This window comes from Taurulus bubalis (genome assembly GCF_910589615.1).
Source record: "Taurulus bubalis genome assembly, chromosome: 15".
NCBI lineage: Eukaryota > Metazoa > Chordata > Actinopteri > Perciformes > Cottidae > Taurulus > Taurulus bubalis.
The window spans coordinates 5,320,241-5,343,187 of NC_136603.1; the positions used below are offsets into that span (position 1 = coordinate 5,320,241).

At 43.4% G+C, this 22,947-nt stretch overlaps 1 protein-coding gene across 1 annotated transcript; it reads left to right on the top strand.

Moving 5' to 3' along the window:
* Positions 1–19,141: 19,141 nt before the first annotated feature.
* fundc1 (FUN14 domain containing 1) lies at positions 19,142–22,165 on the top strand. Its single transcript, XM_079230655.1, has 5 exons — positions 19,142–19,191; positions 19,598–19,751; positions 20,445–20,520; positions 20,614–20,742; positions 21,263–22,165. Exons 1-5 carry the CDS (start codon positions 19,173–19,175, stop codon positions 21,338–21,340), a joined length of 456 nt encoding a protein of 151 aa, XP_079086781.1. The 5' UTR covers positions 19,142–19,172; the 3' UTR covers positions 21,341–22,165.
* Positions 22,166–22,947: the final 782 nt, after the last annotated feature.

The window sequence follows — 22,947 nt, forward strand, 5'->3', positions numbered from 1 at the left end:
TTTAAAAACAACATTTTCACTGCAGTCAAAAAACAGTTTGCTCTCCCGAACAGATGACATCAGAAATTATGACGACAGACATCTGAAGCTTCCATCGAAGAAACCTCAAATACAACTCTAGAATATAATCATTCATCTCCTAGGTTAACAGCACAGCTGCCACAACACCTGGAAGACATATCCCAGTTATCAAAAATAATAAATTACCAATTAACACTCTTAATGGACACCCGCCAACCAGCCAGAACCATTTCATCCTTGTAGATTGAGGATTTAAAACCATATTTCCAAGAGCAGCGTGCCTATTCTCAAGAATGCCGACGCGGAAAACACGCGATGACAACAATTTAAGCAGGTGGGCTGCAGTCGTCACGCGCTTTGACATCAGAAGGCATGCAAGAGCCGACCAGCTGGTGGCGTTCACCTTTAGCATGGCTGCAGCTGAAAATACTCGAAATACAGTCGACCGATGGGCGAGCAGCACGGCCCTGCTAACAGAGCTATGTCGCCGGTCGTAAAAAAAATCTAAATGTAGCATTGAATATGTATTTACAGCCGGTCACAATAAAATGGAAATGTCAGTTTGGCAACTTGTTGGCTGAACGTCACCCATTTGATCAACACCCATGAAAAAGGCAATTCATAATCTTGTGTGTATAATTTAAACTTCACATCAAGATGACAGATCAGAGTGCAACAACAGCTCAAACGGCTTCTCTTACTTCAACAAAGCGAGACAGTGGAGCAGCAGCTCGTGCGTGCGAGAGCATGTCCGTATGTCAAGGCAAGATAAAGTACCGCTAATAATAGGCAACTTCTTTTTAACCACAATTTTACCACAGGACCGTGGGCGTTTTGAAGATACTGAGATATAAGAGAAAAGCACTATTTCGCTCAAAAGCATTAACAACAAAATAGATGTGATAAGCCTCGTCAAAGAAGTCACGGTCTTTCGAGAGAGAAAAACATAGAACAATGCTCGCTTTAGCCTCCAGAGCGGTCCATGCAACAGTTTGTACAACAAGGTATGCAACAACTTTACACTGCCCAAATGTAATTTGAACTTTACCTGGATCTCATACAAATGAGCGATGTGGAATTGAACTGTGGAGGAGAAGAAGCAGAGGAAAGCAGCGTTACGGGTTTGTGATCAGCGATATGACAAAGTCACCCCCGTGGACCTCGGCGGGTACAGATTGCAAACAGTATGGAGCGCAGATGGGAGGGGGGAGAAGCACAGTTTCCCCAGAGCGTACATGTAATCTGAAATCACAGTGTGTGTGTGTGTGTGTGTGTGTGTGTGTGTGTGTGTGTGTGTGTGTATGTGCATGCACTTCCAGATCTCCCTCCATGTGCCGTCTCCTAGGCAACCCCAGTCTTTGGGCAGAGTCAGCAGGGAAACGGCAGCAGAGAGGGAAAGAAATCGTTTCTGGAAATGTTCCCGGTGTCGTTTCAATATGCGCGCCATCTAGCACCGACAAGCTGGTGCGTCAAATCTAATATTGTATCAGACGGCAGCGCGTGGCTGGTTTCCCGTTGTGGCCCTTATAACGATGGTACTCACTTTCAGCTTTGGACAAAGTGCAGAGATTGGAGTCGATCAAAGCCAGCTGAAAATGCTGCGGACAGGGGGAAAAAAGAAAGAAAAAAGACGATTTTATTATCATAACATTTTAGGCAATCACATTGTACTTCTACAAAAAAAAAGTGATAGCAGAATAGACAAATAAACATCCCCCAATACCTACTGGCAATGACGGATGGTAGAGAAATCAGACGTTCTTTATCTCCTCCATCAAATCTGCTAACGATCCACAACAACCCATAGATGAACTCTGGTGACCGTAACATGAGCACAGCGATAGCCGGAGGGGCCGAGCCTCAGATACTCCCGTCTCCGGGTCGCTCATCTTCCCTCCGCTCTTCCCTGCTTCCTCGCGTGCAAACCGGAAGACACCGTCCTCGAAACGAGACGCCGACGTCCGGTCGTCACGCCTGCCCCCCCTCCCCGTCATGTGAACTACAGGCGGTGTTGCCGGGTAAGACAGATGTCTGCAGAGGCTAAGCCTGTGCTGCCGAGGCGTGGCACGCTACGAGGCGATATCTCCCTCCAGGGTCATTGAACAGATTAGTCCACGAGTAGATTGCACACTTGCAGAGACAACTCTCTGGGTTTTCCTTCTTCCGGCTTTATCCTGACCACCTTTAGGGTTGCCATGCAACTACCACTTCCCTCGTGTGTTGACATGCTGCTGAGCCAACCAGTGTCCTGACCTTATGTTTCATTGTAGTGCATCAGAAATGTGCAGAGCAGATACTCCTACCAGCAGTACAAAAATAAATAATAATAAAAAAAGGCACTAGAGGTTTGAGGGTGGAAATATCAAATTCCAAGCGAGGCGTCGGACCCTGTGAATCTGTACAGAGAGTACTCGGGCACCCATAGGTGGCTTCAAGGTGACAGGTGCCGTTGCAGTTGCTAAAAGCTGCGCCGTGAACCAATGCAGCCACAGGCAGCTTCTCGCATTTAAAAAAAGAAAGCGAAACGAGGCACCGGCGGTGGTGTCTCTTAACTGGGTCAGCCGAAAACTCTCACAGCTCGAGTGCCTCCTGAAGCAGGAGCTGCACACAAGAATCTAGCTCTCAGTTAGAGAACAGACTGTTCTGCTGCTGCTGCCAGACTCCACTGGTCAGCTGGAGGGGATTTCTTACGGGGCTTAAAAAAAAAAAAAAAAAAAAAAAAGACCCCGTAGATAAATATCAATATCTGCTATCCATGCTGAGGCAAAAGAGCTGCACACACACACACACAAGCAGGAGATTGCTGAGAGCAAACTCATTTTAAGCAGAGCTTTGAGCCACAAAACATCAGAAACACTCCTCACATCCAGATGCCTAAATGTCAGGGAAAGTACACACACACACACACACACACACACACACACACACACACACACACACACACACACACACACACACACAGAGCAATGAGTTACCTAGGTCGCTGGCACACCGCACTCCTCCAGGAACCCCACTGCATCCTCCTGTAGATCTCTCCCTCTGCCTCTCCTCTCCTTCCTTCCCTTTCACACTTGCTCTGCCACCAGGCAGATAATGCAGCAGGATTGTCAGCTTGGCATTCCACCTCCCTCCCCATGTCTCGCCTTCCTCGCTCTCTCTCTTCCCGTCTCTCTGCTATCTTTCTTTCTTTTTCTCCCCCCCCCTTCCTGCTACTTCCCCCCCCCCCTCTTCTATCCTGGTGTCACTGATTACTATTCAGCAGACGGCTGCAGTAGAAAGTGCAGAGAGATGACACACAATACCTCAAAGCTGGAACAGGCAGCACACACACACACGCACACACTCTCTCTGTCTCCCCCCTCCCTCTCTGTCTGTCTCACCTCTTTTCTCAGCTCTCCTCTATGTCTACATGTCTCTACGGAGACCGCCAACTCATCACCTTACCAATATGCAGCCCACAAACGCTCTCGTGCTAATTTAATTTCCTCTTCCACTCATAGGCTAAATGTGCAGCTGCTGGTGGACTAAAGTTGTCTGTATTTTTTGCGAGTAAAAAAAAAAAAAGAAACGAATTACAAGCAAAACTGCAGTGGCTGGCTCCCAATTAGATTACAGTGGATTCTGAGAAACTGCCGGCATCCTTCCATCACTACGGTGCCTCTCAATCGCTTCCTCTAGCCAATGTGCTCCAAAGGAAAACAGGGGGATGAATGGAGAGAAAGCACCACGAGACACGCATCCTTCACAGAAATCTCAACGTTCCTTTCATGCCCGACACTCGTCATCTGCAGCAAACTGTCTCTGATGACAAGTTCCTGTTTTCCCTTCTCACATTTCTCCCTCTCCTACCTTCATTCAATCTCTGATCCTCTAAAACGTGCACACACACACACCCCTCCCTCTGGGTATCTGGGGCAGTCATGTGTGCGGTGTGTGTGTGTGTGTGTGTGTGTGTGTGTGTGTGTGTGTGTGTGTTTCCACTTTCGCGTGTGTGTGTTGCTGGCGACGAGCCAGGACCAAGAGGGAGGGAAGCGTCCAAGACGGAGTGAGGACGTGCAGCACGTGCAGCCCGTTTAGCTCAATACTGTACCAGCTCAAGCATCCACACACACACACACACACACACACACACACACACACACACACACACACACACACACACACACACACACACACACACACACACACACACACACACACACACACACACACACACACACACACTGTTCATAATTAATTATAATATTACATACTACTTTAATTCAGTAACCAAATTGGAGAATCAACCATTCAACACTTAGCATACGAGTTTAAAACAAAAGCAAACAATGCTTTGCAAGGCTCAGTTATTTGCCAATGCCTTCAAATGCCTCGTAAAATCTCCTGAGACAGAATATCTGGAGCAGCACAAAGTCCAGCAGTCTGTCCCCAAAGGCAACCAGCACTCTCAGACAACAATAGATCCAGAGGATCCCTTCAGAGAGCTTGTTTGTTACTGCCTGGACATCTATGGCTCACAGGTGTCAGGAGATAGGCGCGTAGACGGGGTTTAGCGCAGACAGACGGGACAGATGATCCGCCAGCCTTTGTTAATCCGGGGACTAGGGAGGTCAAGTGTGTTTCGGCAGGAAGGAGGCTTCTCTGAAGTATACAATGCAGACTGGCACGAATGAAAAATGATTCCACGTGGAATCACTGCATGAACAAAAAGCAAAGCGTGAAAGCGAGAGAAAAAAACCACAACAACCTTACTACGAGTTCCTGCTTGACCCGGCCATGACCCCGACCAAAATAAAAACACAAAGATCCCCATTGTGTTCCGCCCATTACACAGTTTGAGAATATGTCCAACCACTTAGATTTGTACCTTTATGCTTGACTCGTAGTCCGTGTTGCCTTTAAACATGAGTCCCAGTCTGAGGTGAATCTCTTTAGATCTTGAGAAGCCGGGGTCGATGTAAAGCACCTCCTGGAACGCCTTGATTGCCCTGGAGGAGAAAGAAAACCGACAGAAAACAGTGGGTTTCATGAACATAGACATAGGGCTAACCCAGACTGCCATGGAGCAGGTGAAATGAAAGACAGATCACACGAAGACGCTAGCACGCAAAAGGATATTAAATCACACCCAGAACGTATCCGCGTACGAGACGCATGGAATGACGAGCGTAAATGGGGCCTATGGCACTTGAATACAGTATTTAATGTTCAAATAGGCAGAACAACCAAATAAGATGAGCTTTTGATTGGAGACCCTCGCTGTAGATTGTAGATCTGACAGTTGCAGGTGCTTACGTCTCAGGTAAAGTGGACTATTCCTGCGTGCATGTTATAATCCAACATTAACACCACAAACTATTGATTGGAAAATGCAATAATTAGCGACCCCATTTACGCCTGGTATCAGCATGTGTATCTGTATCTGGATGCTTTGTATAGATGATATCATCGGATCGTGGGCATTTGCGCTACACCTGGTAATGGTTGTCGTTATTTTAATTTGGCTTGCCAGTTTAAATTAAATAGGCAAATTCGGAAGGCGGAGCTGGTACAACAACCGTGGTCCCCAGGTGAATGGGTTCTACTTGTCTTTTTACTCAGACAGTCCGCAGTGACGGAATACATGGAACCGGACATGTTAGTGGATAACTACAATAGCGGACACACATAATTTGATATAGACTTAAACTAGTGGGATGAGGTGCTTCAAATTGAGTCACAGACAAAAAAATGAAGACATGTCCAAACCTGAATTTAGAGCAGATTGTATTTCATGATCGACTTTGCACTTGAGCTAATTTTAGCTTCCCAGTCTGAATGGACGATTACTTCACAGCCCTGAATCGCTGCGAGTCTAGATTCAGGGCTTCTTCCGATGATAAGCTTATAAGAGTGCTATGATGTGCTTAAAAGTTTAACTGGAAGATTCCCCTAACGACCAGCTGTCGGTCATTAGAGATGGTCGACACGATGTGAAACCATCAGCTAGATCGCCAAGAAGTAGATTCACGACTGCGTCGCTTATTTTAACTGAAAGGCAGCAAACACTAAGCATTACCTAGACAAGAGTTTGTGGATTACGGCTGTTCATGTTGTCTGCAAAAATCAAGTCACCTGATAATTCTTTCGCCTCTTACGGCCTGTTAAAGTCTGTCATCTTGACCCAGTGACATTTGTCCCATTTGGTGAAGAAAAGCATTGCGTCGACACTCAAGCAAGGGACTCAATGTGTAATTCATTGGTCGAAATAAATGATCCAGTGTCTGCACCTGGTCTGTGGCCGCATGGCTGGCTTTGAAAGTTAAGTGTATAAGAGCTGCAATGCTGAAAGGGCTGCTGTCGCTTTCGCAATAAACACTCTTCTCCTCTCATAACATTGAAAGAAAATAAGGGTTTATTAAAACAGCACAATAAAAACAAACGCACATTTCCAATTGAACCCACTCACTGTGTAGCTATGACAACAACAGCAAATGCATGTCAGCATGAAGCCTTTTTCCTGTAATGTGGCGGCAGAGCACACACACACACACACACACACACACACACACAGAACTCATTGCCCCCATTCCCATCTCGCAGCGCCGCCTCCCTGTTTATCTGGTCCCTCCTCCCCTCTGTTCTCTGCGTTCACCCTTTCCTCCCTCGCTGGCAGAATCCAACGTGAATGCTTGGAGAGCACAGCTCTTCTACAGAATAGGTTGTGACACACAGCGTACGGCTAACTCCAGCCAAACGGCGAGCTGAGAACGCCTCCCTCCTCTAGAAACGGCCACCTGACGGCAAAACAATGGCTCCATTTGACATTTTCATGGGATAAATGTTCCACATTAACATTTGCAGGTGACATTGTCTTGCAGCGGCGCTTGTTTTGGACGGATTTCAATAATGGAACAAACAAATGTTCATTCTTAATACCGTCACGAGGTCCTGTGAACAGCGTTTCTCCCGGTGAGCGCCCTGTGAAGTAACGTGCACCATTTGACAGCTCAGCATTCCCCCTGGGCCTCAGGGTGACGTAATCCCTCCTCCTGAACCCAACTTGACACGCTGCTACCCTTCCTTCCCCCCCGCTAATACATTCCACAGGCTTCAGTGATGGCGACATACAAACTTGGCAGGGCAACAACACAAGAGGCCTTCAAGGTCACGGATGAGGTAGCGGGGCGGCAGTAGGAAAAACAGAGGGGAAAGGTCGCCGCGGGTCGGCGGAGGCGAGGGAGGTTTCAGGACCTGGAGGGGGAAGTGGTTCGGTTCGGAAACAGCGCGGACGTGTTCTACTAGCTTGTTGCCGGAGTAAACAGCGTAAAGTTTAGTTTACTTTCCATGTAGTAAAGCTGACACAAGGTGCAGGCGCCAGAAAATTATGTAATCATTTAGTAACGGCCATGTGATCAGAGCTAATAATCGACATTGGAGTAAATATTTTGCCAGCCAAATCAAGTTTTCAGGATACTTTTGTTCCATTATAATGCATTTAATAGTTGACCCCTTCCTTAACAGGCCTGGTACACAAATGCAATGGTATGCCTATGAATACGAGCTATACAACATTACTGTTAATTACAATTCCCCCTCAGCATTGTGGAGGTTGGTTTATACCGTTTCGGAAGTTACACCCTTGCTTCTTCGCAGTACATTTAGTTTGTACGCCCTCTGGCGCTTCAGAGGATAATGCAACCGACAGCGGCGTGAGCATTAACGCCTTGGTGCGTGATTCTAGCTCGCGTCTGCAGAGGCTGGCGCTACGGTGCCAGGCGCGACTCCAAACACAGCCTGACAGAAATTAAATGGTCAACGTGCCCTAAATTCTGCAGCCTGCGCCCAATCCAGAGCTGTATAATAGAGTTCAGTTCAACAGAGTCTCTAAAAGTGCAGTTGTCGTCTCTAATCAATGTCATCAGCCAGTAGTATACACACAAAAAGTGGAGTTAAGTAGTGAACCAAGTAAGAACAAAGTTCAAGCTCCACTTATTAAGCGGCTGGATTTCAAACATAACATTTTGCGTGTCCGGCTGTGCCGAGGGAGAAGACTGAAATGTTGACGCCTCACTTTTTGAAAACGTGATGTAATTTGAAGAAAAACATTATGTTGCTCTCATCAAGCCGTCTAGCTGTTAGTGGTACGTGAAAACATTTTGCTGTCAAAGGCAGTGACGCTCTGGTCCCTATAGGGCAGAGAGATGGAGCTCACTGCACATGAGGTGGTACCAAAATGGCCCCTCTAAATCTGTACGATAACAACACAGTCCCCTCGGGAAACTCAGCCCCGGTGGGGTAAAGCGCTCACCTGGGACCAGACCGGAACAACATCAGAACGACAGCGACGTTTAAATGAACGCCATGATCTCAAATGACTCGGCTTAGACTAAGAAAACTGAGCAAAGAAAGGTTCTGTTGAGGAGAGCTTAACGAAGCGGAGGAAAAAAGCAGACAGTAAATGCCGGGGCAGCAACTCCAGTTTGACAGACTAGAGACGTCTCTTCCATTCACTACTACTTTGGCTGCAGGGTTCATTGGAGGACACTTCAGTACGTGCAACGCTTACCATACAATCAGTAGTCGTGTTTTGATAAGAGCCGTCGTCACACAAACGGATCTCCCTGCTGCCGTTTTGCAACCAGTTCTCATGTGATGGATGTCTCAGCTCCTCACTTCTTGGTAAAACAACAGCAGCCCCAGTGCACGCCATGGGGGACCACCAATAATATGCACAGTTTAAAATAGTAGGAAACACTGAACGACCCTGTATCTCTTCTGACAAGTCATAAAAGACAGTCAAAAGCAGCAAAGATTGTTTGAGCATATAACCAGCAAACCGGTCACGACAGTGTTGAACGAGCGCTGTGAGAGCGACGCTCCCAGCTGCATCGTAAATGCAAAATGACATCAGGTAAGCCATTGTAGAACTTCTTATTTGCAGAAGTCATATTGCAACTGCTGCACAGGAATTGTCCTCCGGATAAATACAATCTCATTTTAGAGACAACACATTCCCTGACTGCTCATCAACTCCGTGAATGAAAGCGGCCTTCAGCCTGGAAAGAAATCTCACTTGTAGCGCACATGACCACAAACTATTTTGCCTAGGAGAGCAAGGGGAGCTAAGCTCCTAGCTCTCCTTGTGGATCATCAGTTTGTCTCTCTCTTACTTACAGGGCTTTAATTAGGCATAGAAATGAGATCCTCATCTTCAATTCTGCCATGACACAAAGTTCAGAGAGCCGACGGAAAACAATAACACAGATGTTTCAAGGGTCTAACTGAAACGGGACTCATGTTCCATGAACAGGACTACTGGTGGACTCGGCCCTTACAGATGAACCCCACAACCAGAGAAAGCCATGAAGTAGACAAGAAGCAATACAAGTGTAATCTTTTAATTACGTTTAACCTAGAAGATGGCCGGGGGAACCGGCTAGCTTCGACCACAACAAGAAAATACTACAGCTCCAAATGTTTGGGGTTTAGATATTGTATCTTGTTCGCTAGTTAGCAATATGTCAGAGAACAGCACTGTGTTTTTAATGTTAAAAACATGCACAGCTGGCATCTTCACCATTAGACCCAGCCGCTGATGGCCGGTAAAGATCTGACTGCTAGTTCAGCCACAATGGTTTACTTTTGAATGTGTAAACCATTGAAATAAACACATGCAATATGTATAATACACAATACATATGCAACTACAAGAGCTGTGGAGGAATTTCAAGGCTTCGCTTTGCAGTCCCCCGCCCCTTCCGTTTACAATATTTGTGCTAAGCTAGGCTAAACACATTCTGGAGCCCACTCTGTACCGAGCACACAGAGACGATGACATCTATGTTCTCACCCGACCAGAGGTAAGAAAGCAGTATTTCTTTTAGATAGCATAAACCTTTGATTAGCCATTACCAAAGACAATAATCATTGTGAAACTGAATGACGCCATGCATGCAATGAGGTTCATTAAAAGCACTTACCACTGAAATGCGTTGTAATGGAAGTAAACCATGCCAAGGCCATATAAAAAGGCAGCATTCTGGGAAAAAGAAAGTGTTGGAAAGTTGTTAAAAACAGAAGTATAAAATCTCTTCAGCACATTGTAATGATTATTGTTCACAACTTGGTGAGGAGCTAAAAGCTAGCGGTTATAAACGTGATGGTGTCATCACATTTATATTCAAGAGTGTATGTTCATTACATATATCTGCACCCAAAATTATATATTCATTAATTTCTCTTGATTTTTTTTTTTTGCTTGATAACTTTTACAATACTTTAGGTATCCCAATGTTTTAATTCAGTCAAGAAACTAGTAGAAGAAGCCATTCAAGACAACTCTTGACATTTGCAGTACAGGTGAATTTATTTTCCTCGGTGCAAGCCACCAAAACAATTGTTTCAACCAATCAAGACAAAAGGAGTGGGCAGTACTGACCAACACATCTCAAGGTATTGATGAACATAATAGGATAACAACAAAGACATATGGCACCAATCAATCTCACCAGAATTACATTATACCCTGTTGAAAATCAACAATTAGCCAAGACATTTCAATCAATTGATCAATACAAAATGAGCATTGCTTTTTTCTTTCATTTCTTTGTAAACAAGTGACCATTGAGTCAGCATCCGCTGTTACCACGTAACACGCTAATGTGTCTAGCAAGTGGGAAGTGCAATTGGATTTTCCTTTCTTTCCTTTTTTTTTAAGTAAACAAACAGTTGAATTTAATTAAAGTGAACAACTAGATAACAAGCATAAAACATCATGCAAAGATTAGAGTAGCGAGAGAGAGTGAGGAACACCAACACACCGAGTGTAAATCAATACCTTTTCCATCATCAACATTATTATGTTGACACATCTTCCCTGTCCTTAAAGTTTTCCTCTAACAGTTAGACCCCTATTTGGTTAACCACCCCTATCCTGGCCAATAAAAGCGCTGTGTTTTTGTTCTCCATCACTACTGCTACCAAGAGAAGTCTGCTGCACCGCACCATTATCTAGCGGAGGGCAGGACCGCACACCCTCACTTCACTGTGGCAATCTCTAACTCCGAGCGCCCCAAAGCTGTCAGGTCCGATCGCAATCCAACCCTCAGCACCTTCGTTTAACGGTTATCAAAACACTGAGGCGTCAAAGCAAAACGGGCCTATTCCCCCCACAGAGAGAGAGCACAGGCTGACCGCCATCGTGTCACAGCTGATTGGACAATTTAACTCCAGGAACTGTAGGCAATCTAAACTGAGGCCAATATTTCTGCAAAGAAATTCTAAAACATCGTCACATCCACAGTTTAAGATCACATCCTCATAAAAGCCCATTGGCAGCAAAGCCCATTGGAATGACACATGCTCCAATATTAAAGAAAGTAAAGACTCTGCACACCCATACAAGAGTTTTCAGTTATTCTAGCGGATTATACCTCTGCTCAGGTTGAAGCTGGGCCGGTGCTTTGATGGGAATGTATCATCATCATCTACCAATAGGAATGATAAAAGATGCAACGTGTCTCGACCCAACAGGTTAAACAAAGCTAACAGGAAGAAGTTGCTTGATTGGTCTCAGACAGATTATCTGAAAACCTGTATGGGTGTACTGTCCGCTGGGAAGTGGTAGAAACCGTCAGAGCCCTTGAAGGATCACATGGGATCTGAACTACTTTAGCATTCTCTTTAAGTTGTGCATTCCCCCTGATACATAGGCCAGTTTGGGGAAACTCTCTGCAGAAGGATGATGTGACACTTTACATTACGCATCAAATGCTACCTACTCTTTTTTTCTTTTAAAAGGCGGAGCGTCAGTAGTGTGCGATCACTGGCTGTGAGCACATCTGCAGCTGCTCTGCCTGGTCGAAGTGACTTTGGATATGGTTGTTGCTCGGTCCACGGCTGCAGTGGTGGTTGAATCTATGATGCTACGCATCTGGCTACGGTGGCTGCACTGCGATTGCACTCAGCATTGGCCGAGGAAGCATAAACCGCAGTAGTCCAGCAATAACAGCAGCTTCAATACAACACTCGGCAAGCATGACCACGTCAACAACCTGCAGCCACAATTACAGCAACAGTTCGTCTCAACCAGCAGTCGGTGAGAGAGCTGGGCTACCGAACTCTGCTAGTTATGCATCTAGCTGCAATCATTTTTCTTCTATGACTATATCATAATATAGATCAGCCTTCCTCTATGGATCAAAAGGAATGCAAACGTATTCAGAGGTAAACACAAACTTGTGGGGTACCGCTAAATAATCAATAACATTTTTTTATTTCCACGTGACCTTTTGGGGTCTTTGTAGGAACACATTTCAAAGCAGCAGTGTCACCCCGTATGAACATGCAACAGCATGCAAGAGAAACAAGTAGAGCCTGACCGACCAACTGCCAATTCAGCAGCAACTTGCAACCGCCAATGTGGCCCATTCCTGGGGTCCACATGGGCTGCTCTGTATTCCCCGTTTCACTAAACCTGCATCAGAGACAGTAGGTTACTCTGCGAGGCTCTTGTTTACCGGTAACCTGAAGATTTGCATTATTGTGTACCCCTTTAACAAATGTGCCCTAACACACACAGAGTTGGCAATCCGCCACTCTTGAGACTCTGTGGCTGTACAGCGCCCTCGCTTCACGCACATAATATACAGGCCCTCGCCGTGGCCTTACATGCATTCAACAGTACAACACATCCATGCGCCCTAAAGAAATAAATAGAACGGACTGACAACCAGCCCAACCTTCTTGTGTGCACAGCACTCAACAGTACAAGAGTCCACTTGGTCTGCATTCCAGGTGTTGTTGCTCTAACAGTTTTAGGACAGTGGTTTGTTTCCCCCCCCCCCCATTGTGGGTAATGCAGTACTTCTCCATGACCTTGTAAATGAAATGTGTTTGAAAAAAAAAAAAAACAGGAACATATACTCCAAAACTGACTGCTCTGACTTCTGACTGCACTTCGATGACCGATTTTTTCGAATGAAGACACACAAAACTCTAAAATAGTGCTTGTAGCATTATATGTTTTATAGCAACTCACCTTCCAGTAGTCTTGCTGTAAACTGAAGTACCTCTGGTATGCAGATAATGCTGAGAAAATGGTGGGATGAATCAAAGAATGTGGCACAGACAGAGGAGAGAGTGAACCATTAGTGACAATGTTAAAAGCTCAAGATATTCAACTCGGCTACACTTCAGCAGGAAGGTTGTCCAGACAAGGACGCAATGGCAAATCAGGATAATCCTCAGTCACAAGCTTTTAGCAGTGGGAACCAAAAGTATGAGTGTAGAACACAAGAGCGAACGGCGCACATCAAATGACTCATGAAAAAAAGTGTGATCAATTGTTCTGTTCATTTGGATCTCCATTAGCTTCCACAAAGTGGTCCCTCGGCTCCACATAGAAATACACGTTTTTAGTTGTTTGTTGATCACACGTTATCAATATAACAAGAAAAGACACAACAAGCAAAATTATATAAAAAAGGACAGAAAATAACCAAATGATCCTGCAGATGTTTAGAGATGGTGTGTAAAAAAACAGCCAGGAGGATTTACACATCGAGACTCTCACCTTTTTGATAGTCCTCCAGCAGGAGGTTGAAGTGGCCCAGCTGGCAGAAAATGTCAGGGTCCACTTTCCCCTCTGCTTTCAGGATGAGGGCATCGTAGCAGCGAACAGCCTAAACGAAAGAGCAATAGCAGTGTAGAGTTAAAGGGGCGCTACGCAGCTGCAATGAACAATACAGATTTAAATGGTTGAATGATCCTACGCATATTACACAAAAAACATTATGTTATAAAAGGGTCAATATGACCAACAGCCTAGGTTTCTTAGAGGCGATCACACACAGCTGACGATATACTACCAACGGGATGCTTTTCCAAGTCGTCTTTGTTTGCATAGCACCAACTGAATGCCCAAACACAGACCTCGTCAAGGAGCGTTTAAACAACGTCTAAACAAATGACTCTTGCTAGCCCACACAGCAGTCACTGAAGAGGAATGATTAGGGAGTGTGTGCATCTGTCTGCGAGACACAACATTATATGCCATAATGTTAAAACAAATATTTAGATGAGTAAACAAAATTAGGTCTTTTTGTGTCGAATAGAACATTGACTTCAGCGTATGCTATTCTTGTTGAGCTCTGCCATCACTGAAACAAAATAAACACAACTACACCTTTCTAAAAATCAAATGATTCAGAAATGTACTAGTCATAAGTGTGAAGGCCTACGGCAAAATTACTGGGTGAAACTAAATCAGTCTGATCGTTCTGAATGACAAAGCATTTACATCTTGAATAAACCATTAAGGGCGTTTATTTGAAGCACAGGAAAATGCTCTTCGGCAATGTGAAACAGACAAACTATTGCGTACTTTAACGAGCGAGGTCTTTGAACAGTTTAAAATATTTATTTTTCAGATTTGTTTGCATCTTTTTACAAAATTGACTGGCTTTTTTTCCCCCACACACTTCCACGCAGCACATAGCAAGCATGCATTATTACACACGTCTGAAGCGCTGGCACAATGCCATGCATATGAATTTGTGACACAAGGGGTTAGGTACACCCTGCAGAGACTTTGTGTGATTCAGCAAATTAAACACACATAATAATACATAATATGATATTGAAATGAATAGCGTTATGTTTATTATGTGTCAGTTCAAACGGTACCACATGGTGAACTAATACTCTCCCTTCCCCCCACATTTTAAAATGGAAGAGTCCAGAGAGAGGATGTAAAGGGGAACCTCGCATCAATATTGAGTTATGCCACAAAATAATTGAATGTGCCTTATGCATGTGAATGTTTTCAAGAAGAAAAACCCCAACCATCACATCTTATACTTGTAACGTTATCGTACTGGGCAAGCCTGTCTGTGTTGGCCAGGTATCCAGCAGAGTATGGAGGGCACTGACAGCAATTTAAACATTTTTATTTATTTTTTTAAAGCAGTAAGTGTGTCTGTGCCTCATCAGAAAGCGCACGCTTAAAACACACCAACGTTACCAGCCAGCCCCTTGCTTAGGAAGCCACATGTTGAAGCCACAGATCAAACACAAGCGGCGTAACGCTGCAACACTGGCTGCACCAGTGTGCACCTACAGCGCTACACACACACGCTGAAGTTAACGGACTGGCTTCCGCTTTTGTAATTGGTCATCTTTGTTTCAAACACAGAACGCTTTCGTCGTGCGGCTTCTTTTTTTTTTTTTTGCAAATGGTGATTAGCATAGCAGCCATTGCTAGTTAGCTAGCATAACGTCCCCGTCCCCCCACCACCCCCCCGCCATCTTGGACCAATTCTACCAGACATTATTTATTTGTAAACCCTAAAACGACCACGGTTTGTGTGCGTTTCCCCCTCGTTAGTGTCAGTTGTTGTGGCTGTGTGTGTCAGCGAGGAGGGAGGAAACCCGCCGGGCAGCTGGCCGCTACACGCTCCCAGAGCGAGCTGACGCACGACCCCAAACTCTCTCGCTAGCAGCCCTTATACCGAGGACGGGACGGACGGTTCAATGGGATAACCAACTATTTATGTCACTTTAATGCCCCTCCTCTCGTTGAGGAACGTGTGCATTTATTTACCCCTCGTCCGAGGCCCACTGTCACACTTTTTGAAAGCGACATATAACAGTTGGGCGACAAGGTGTTAACACATCCCGACCAACGTTATACAGCGAACAAGCAAAGTAACAGCAGTCTGAACAACAACGTGCTTTCTTCCCCTACACACACACACATACCTGCCTCTCCAGGCCCATTGTGTTTAAAGCGATATAACAAACACGTTTCCAACAGTCGGTACAAAGCGAACGTTGGAAACGTAGCATTGTACCTATTCGCTCTTCAACCGATGACACCACCGATTTTGTTTTGTCCTTCATATATCGTATGTGCTCGTTTAATACACGTCACATACACGTACCGGAGCCGTTTTATTATGCGTTTATCAGCTTATGTGTAATTACAACGTCCACAAGTGAAAGCCTTTTGTCTTTCTTTTTTATTAAACAGTCAGCCGTTGGTTCAGCTTTAAAGTTGTGGCAATTGAGGCTGGTGTGTGTCGCGTGCTAGCAAGGGAGCCGTTGGGAGGTCTGTGTCACTTCTTTCAGGTGGGATGCGCACTAATCAGAGGAGCTGTGTTCCTATTCTGTGGCATACCTTTAACAGCAAGGCCTTCGTTCTGGCGCCATCTTCTTGAAGCCTATGAAATCCAAACAGTGAACTGCAAGTAGAGGACAGACAACACACAGGCGGTTCCGTGTTACTTGGGGGGGTGGTGGGGGAGTCCATTTGTTTATTCAAAACTGCACGTAGAACAATAGGTTTTGTTTTTAAAAAAAAAAGAAGAAGTGGGTAAGACTGTTTACATAGCAGATCGTCTAACCTGTCAGTTCCGACCAAGCTCTCTTTTTCTGGCGCTGTTAGCTTCGGAAAGTCCTCTTCGATATCAGTCGCTGTTCCCGACGCCATTTTCTCCTCGTCATTACCAGCAACGCCGAGACTCCGGGCGGCAGCAGATGCGGCGGCGGTGAGCGACACTCCGCACGATTTCATGGGAAAGAAATGGGAAGATCGACGGGACCGCGTAACTCCGTCAAAACGCAGTAACAACGAAAGTGTTGCACAGCTAACGTTATCCAGGACTAAAACGGGGCGTAGCGTAATTCTTGCCAAATCCTCAAGGAAATGATCCCTTCAAGTTACCTTCCGCACTCCTCATTGTACATCAAAACACAGCGTATATTCCAGTGCCAATTTATGCATGAAGTTGCTGTAATGTTGGGTTTTAGGAGTGAGGGTTACTTGGTAATGTCGCAAACTTCCCCAACCATCGGCTCAAAGTTGTTGTAATTGTGTCACATAGGCAAACGCACGCCGCCACTGTCGGCACGCCCTCCGTTCACCTCGGCCAATCGGTGGCCGGCGTGTGCGGCCACGTGACGGTCTCCAGTTGATGTGTCGCGAACACGCGGGCGAACACGCGCACGCACACATCAATATGCGCTTTCCAAGACCCGCCTCAAGGCCTGCGATTGGTTCCTCACGTTATATTATGATTACGTAACTGTATTGTAACGCAAACCTATTGGTCAGAATAGCTGTCACGTATGTTTGTTGCAACGTTGCATAGATAGATAGATAGATAGATAGATAGATAGATAGATAGATAGATAGATAGATAGATATATGTATATATTTATTAATTTTTAAGATTTTAAAGATAATATTTTTACATTGTTTAAATGAAAGTTTTCAACAGTTTCACTTAAGTCTTTCAGTCAATTTCTTACTTTGTACAATCATGAGTTTTCCAATTCTATACATTAAATTGTATTAGCATAAACAAAATATTATTAGTGTGATTGTGTTATTTTCTTAATAAATTTGACTTTAAAATATGTCTTGTGATGATGAAATAGTTTGGCGTTAAAAAAAACTGCATTTATTGTAAATGAAAAACGTTGTTATCTAAACCTATTGCACAATAAATCAAATGTAAAAAAAAAACTGCTTCTTTCTTGCTCTGATGTTTGAAACCTTTGAGCAATTTCAAAGGTTGGACTTAATAGACCTTTTTTATTATAATGTATTATCTAATATGCCTCTATTGCCAGAGTAAGTAGAGCATATATGCTATCGCCTCACTGACAGTTTATCTCTAATAAACAGGGGTAGAGAATTGAAGATTAAAATTGGAATTGCTCATGACATCACTATTGTTTTCTGGTTGATGATTGGTAAAGACCCCAAGGGAGGATGGCGTCATTTAACTGTTTTGGCCAATCACAGATTAGCATTAAAAATTGATCATATTAAAGGCTGGTAATCTGCTTCAGAAACATGTTTCTTATATTTGTTTAAATTCTCATTACATCCCCACAGTAATGATTCAAATGCTGAAATAAAAAGGAAACAAAATATGGTTTCTTTGGCTGTTGCAGGACTGTCCAAAGCCTGTCCAATCATTACTTTCGGCCCTAATGTAATGTCTTAACAGCTTAACAGCTGTGAGAAACACTAGCCATGTCTATTGTTCACATTCCTAATCAGAATTTGGGGGGAGTGGCTTTGGAGGGAGGCCTCAATGGATGGATGGGTTGTCCTGGATTTAGCAGCTTTTCGAGCTAGCGCCGCTAGCGACTGTCATTGGGAAAGAGTTGGCAACACTGGACTGTTTTTTTTGGGGTCGGATAATAAATAAATAAAATAGAGTGTACACTTGCTAAATTACCAACCCTATAGCTTTACATTTATATAAGAGGTCCCACCCAAAGGGTGGATAGCAAGAGGAAGGCCTCAAAATATAGAAAAGAGTAAGACTAAAGGGTTGGTGGAGCTAAACCATTAACAAATCTCAATATCATTGATATTTTTCTCTCTTCTTTGGACTCTTTTTTTTGTTGAAATTCTGACTAAAATGCTTCAACAGGGACACCTGCAGGAAAGGCAAGAAAGTGGTGATGGGAGGCAGACGGGGGACGGGCTCCTGCTGTCGTCTGCCGGGACTGGATCCCATCACTTTGCTGACAGGAGGTCCATCACACACGAGGTCCATCCCCACCCAGAGCCTGCAGTGATTATTTGTCACAAATATTCAATATTCAATTTATTTTGTATAGCCCAAAATCACAAATTACAAATTAGCCTAAGAGGGCTTTACAATCTGTACACATCCAACATCCCTGTCCCAGGACCTCAGAACGGATCAGGAAAAACTCCCCCCAAAAAACAGAACAAACTTGTGGGCACTTGGTTTAGTGTTTTCTTTTGAGAAAGTAGACATAAGTAGCCAACTAGTTTAGTGATAATAATAATACTAATAATTGTATTTACACAACACTTGGGAAGTTATTTCCTGGCTCTTTAATGATTGAATGAGCTCCCCATTGACATCACAAAGACTTAGTCTACATAATCCGTCGCAAACTAAAAACACATCTTTTCGACTACACCTTGAATAAGGAAAGTAGCACCGTAGTAGCACTTTTGTGGCACTTAAATAGCACTTTATTCTGCACTGTATTCTTTATAGCCTCTGTCTCTTTTGGTGCCCCACAGATCTCAGATCAGTCACAGGCGCAGTTCCTCTCTGAGAGGCCCCGCCCCTTCCCCGGGTGGCATCTGAGGACACACACCAGCGCACTCCAAAATGGCGAACCAAGACAAGGGTAAGCGGGCCTATAAGCTAATTACATCTTTACCCGGACCAGGACACCGTCCGTTCTGACCAAGATAACACTAGAAGCGTCTGTTTGTGTTTTTAAAACTTTGTATTTGACATATTTGGGCATCTTTGTTTAACGGTCCCCTCTCGCGGACACACCTATTTAACGCTATAGCTCACGTTAACTTTCCAACGGTCGCTTAGCTTCAGCGTTACCAGCGTGAAGATGACCTGTTGTCAGGCCTCAGAACTTTACTAAGTTACGACAATAGTCCCTGTAACATACACAGGAACTGTTCATGTGTATTACTACGTTATGGCAGCATTGCGTTCCAAATGTTTTTTTCAGCAAGTCACTGCTGCATACCATCTTTGCTGCTAATGTATGTTGTTTGTTTTTCCGTTGTCAGATCTGGAAGAGGAGATTTACGACAAGGTCGTGGACCTGACAGAATACGCCAAACGTCAGCGATGGTGGAACAGCCTCTTCGGGAAGAACTCCGGCCCTTTAGCGGAGAAATACTCCGTGGCCACACAGTTAGCCATAGGGGGAGTGAGTGGATGGTAAATATGCTCCTTGGAAATGCATTGTGTCGCCTTCAGGTGCTCCTCATTAACCCGTCTATGGACCCAGTGCTAAATAAGCTGTGTCACACTCACACATGGTCCCTGCAGCCTTGGGTGTATCTTCCCCTCATCTGGTCCCTCCTCTATCACCACTGTTCTTCCTTCTGAATGCCTGTTAGAATATACAGTATGCTCTCTTTATGCCGCTACTAAAACGTAGAAAGATAAATCCTCTTTTTGAAAACAAAGCCCATCCTTTCTACCAATTTTTATAGAAGTGTGCACTTGGTGTACCATATTTAACAATGTGTTCTGTATACTTTAAACTATTGGGGCATTTTCACTGTCATGCAAATGTCAGTGGTCACTTTGAGATAAGATAAAACGTCATCGATCCAGAGGGTAATTTCCGTGCTTCAGTTGCAATGCAAAGTGGGAAGAGTGCAAATATACAGAGTGCACGCATACAAGTCAAAGTTAACAATGAGGTGCAAATTCAAAATAAATACAGGATAGATCATACAAATATAAACAGGTAGAGCTCAGTCTGGGGTTGCACATAAATATGTCTGTACAGTATTAGTAAGAGTTTGTGGATAATACAGAATGCTCATGGTTCCTTTTTAAAGGCTGTTTAAGTCATTTATTATATTCGATGAACCATCATGTGTCTGTCTCGATTCTTTTTAGGTGTGCAGGATATCTCTTCCAGAAGGTCGGAAAAGTTGCTGCTACATCCGTAGGAGGAGGTCTTCTGCTGTTGCAGGTATTCTTGCGACACTATGAATACATAAATAAATAATTACTGTGAATCTGCCGCTCATCTATGTTTTATTTTGCCGCAACTCTTTCTCTTTAGATAGCCAACAATAGTGGCTACATCCAGGTGGACTGGAAGAGAGTGGAGAAGGATGTCAACAAAGCCAAGAAGCAGTTGAAGAAGGGCACCGATAAGGCAGGCCCAGAGATAAACACGTTTGTTGACAAGGTAAGACTTTTGTGTGCTGTTTTTAGTTTTGATTGTCACACTAAGGGAGATCAGAATTTCCATTATCCGGCTGGGGTATACAGAGCACAGTTGGACCTTGTCGTCAAAATGCTTGACCCTAATTGCATGTCGTACCCCTTTTGTCTTTTTCATCATGTCTCCTGTTGGCATCTACGTTAATTACAGTAACACAATTAAAAAGTATCTTTAAGAAAACAAGTAACCAATTTACTCACTGGCTAATTAGATTAAACAAATGTTTGTACTCTCTTTTAAATGATGAGTTACAGAACCATTTTCAGTAAGATAAACATGCTGCTTTTTCATTTTTCCAATACTTGAAATTCTTGCTTAAAAATAATAATAATATTGCACAATATTCTCCTGACTCACAATGTCCCTGCTGTTGAAAATTCTTTGTAACTTACAAGGTTAATTCCCCTGTATTGCTGTATGTCAGTTTGGAACGGTATGTAACTGTACTTATCATATACTGAAACACGTTTTCTGTCCTCTTCAGTCCACAGTGTTCGTGAAGAAAAACATTGTTGTCACAAGTGGTTTCATTGGAGGATTCCTGATTGGCCTGGTGTCCTAGGGTGTTCCTTTTGGTGTCGTGAGAAACTATAGTGCAACATTACAAATCATTGCTGGATTAAATTAAATCATTAAAGGGTTTTCAACAGCAAGCGACCTATTTAAGATTAGCTTGTAGCTGCGTGTTTCTACACAAGCTGCACACATCCTTTTGTCTACTTTAATACTGTACATGTGACGAGCACTGTCGATGTGGGACTTCTGGGATAGAGTTCTGGAAAAGTAACGCACACCAAGAGTTGTAATGAGGTGCTGATCACGAGAAATAAAGTAGGAAAAAAAACTCTGGCTTCATATGCATTTCTATTTTATTCAGATGATGTTTTCGGTGGTTCGATCCTTGGATGGCCCCGAATGACCCTCTTCAAATACTACAGGCCAAATAATGATATACATGTCAGAAAAACAAAGTGTAAAGGCTCAGAATGTATTTATTTTTACCAAACTGTCATTGTGAAACAATGAAAGAGTATGTATCGTTATCGCTGCCTTGTTGCGCACAATTAAGCCAAGCATGATGCAGCTGAGTGCAAGTAGATTTCAACCTTCGCCTTCACACGGCAGCGGGTGTCCACTGGATTCATCAGTGCCAGTGTTATATTTTTTCAATTCCAGACATTGTGCTTAATCATCTTGCTGATGGATAAGAGATTGTTCTGCCTTTTATTGAGAGGTGCCACATGTTTGATGGGTTATGTCTGCCTCCCCTGCATCTCCTTTTTTGGTGTATGTATTTTGTGTAGCAATACATTGATGCTTCAAGTACAGAAAGCAATGGTGTGTCTACCATGCAAGTTTGATGAACAAATAAAAATAACACACTCAGTTGAAATTCTTTCTCTCTTGTATTTTGTGACAATTTATTTACAATGATACGAGTATGTCTTGAATGACAGAGTCATTACATGTTCAACGTTTATTATCTTAGCTTGGTTTTACTTTAGCTTGCAGTGTACCACATATTTCTGTGTAATTAAGGAGTTGGTGAAAGTATAAATGCCTCTTTAGTTCACAGTAGTGGTAGAATTAGTATTCAGATTGTTTACTTAAGTAAATATAGCAATATTAAAGTGTGAACAAACTGCATTCAAGTAAAAGTACAAAAATAGTATCATTACTCTTAATGTAGAATGGCCCATTTTAGAGTTGTGTACATTACTTTAATGTTGCAGCTGGTAAGGGTGAGGGTGTTTTTCATTACTTAATATACTCTTCAATATAGCTTCACCTATAATAACATATACTTATCTTGTTTGTTTGTATTTTGAATTTGTAATATGTATTCACTAAAATAAGATAATATAAGATAATCCTTTATTAGTCATGCAGTGGGGACATTGCAGGATTACAGCAGCAGACAGGTAAAGTGCACATAGTAAAATAAATAAGTTATATAAATAAACAGTAACACAGTGAAGAATCCACAATAGCAGTATTATTTTTGTTATATATATATATATATATATATATATACAGACAGAATACAAATATTTAAAATATATATTTATACTGCACCAGTTGAAGTGATTAAAGTGACCATTAAAGTATCCAGTAACTTTAATGTCAAATAACCGTCGCATTTGCCTCTAAAATGTCGGCGCGTATAAA

Bases quoted from the DNA above. Each gene is read 5' to 3' on its own strand.
- fundc1 (XM_079230655.1), top strand. The intron at 19,752-20,444 runs GTAAATATGCTC...GATTCTTTTTAG, and splicing joins ATAGGGGGAGTGAGTGGATG to GTGTGCAGGATATCTCTTCC. The intron at 20,521-20,613 runs GTATTCTTGCGA...CTTTCTCTTTAG, and splicing joins GAGGTCTTCTGCTGTTGCAG to ATAGCCAACAATAGTGGCTA.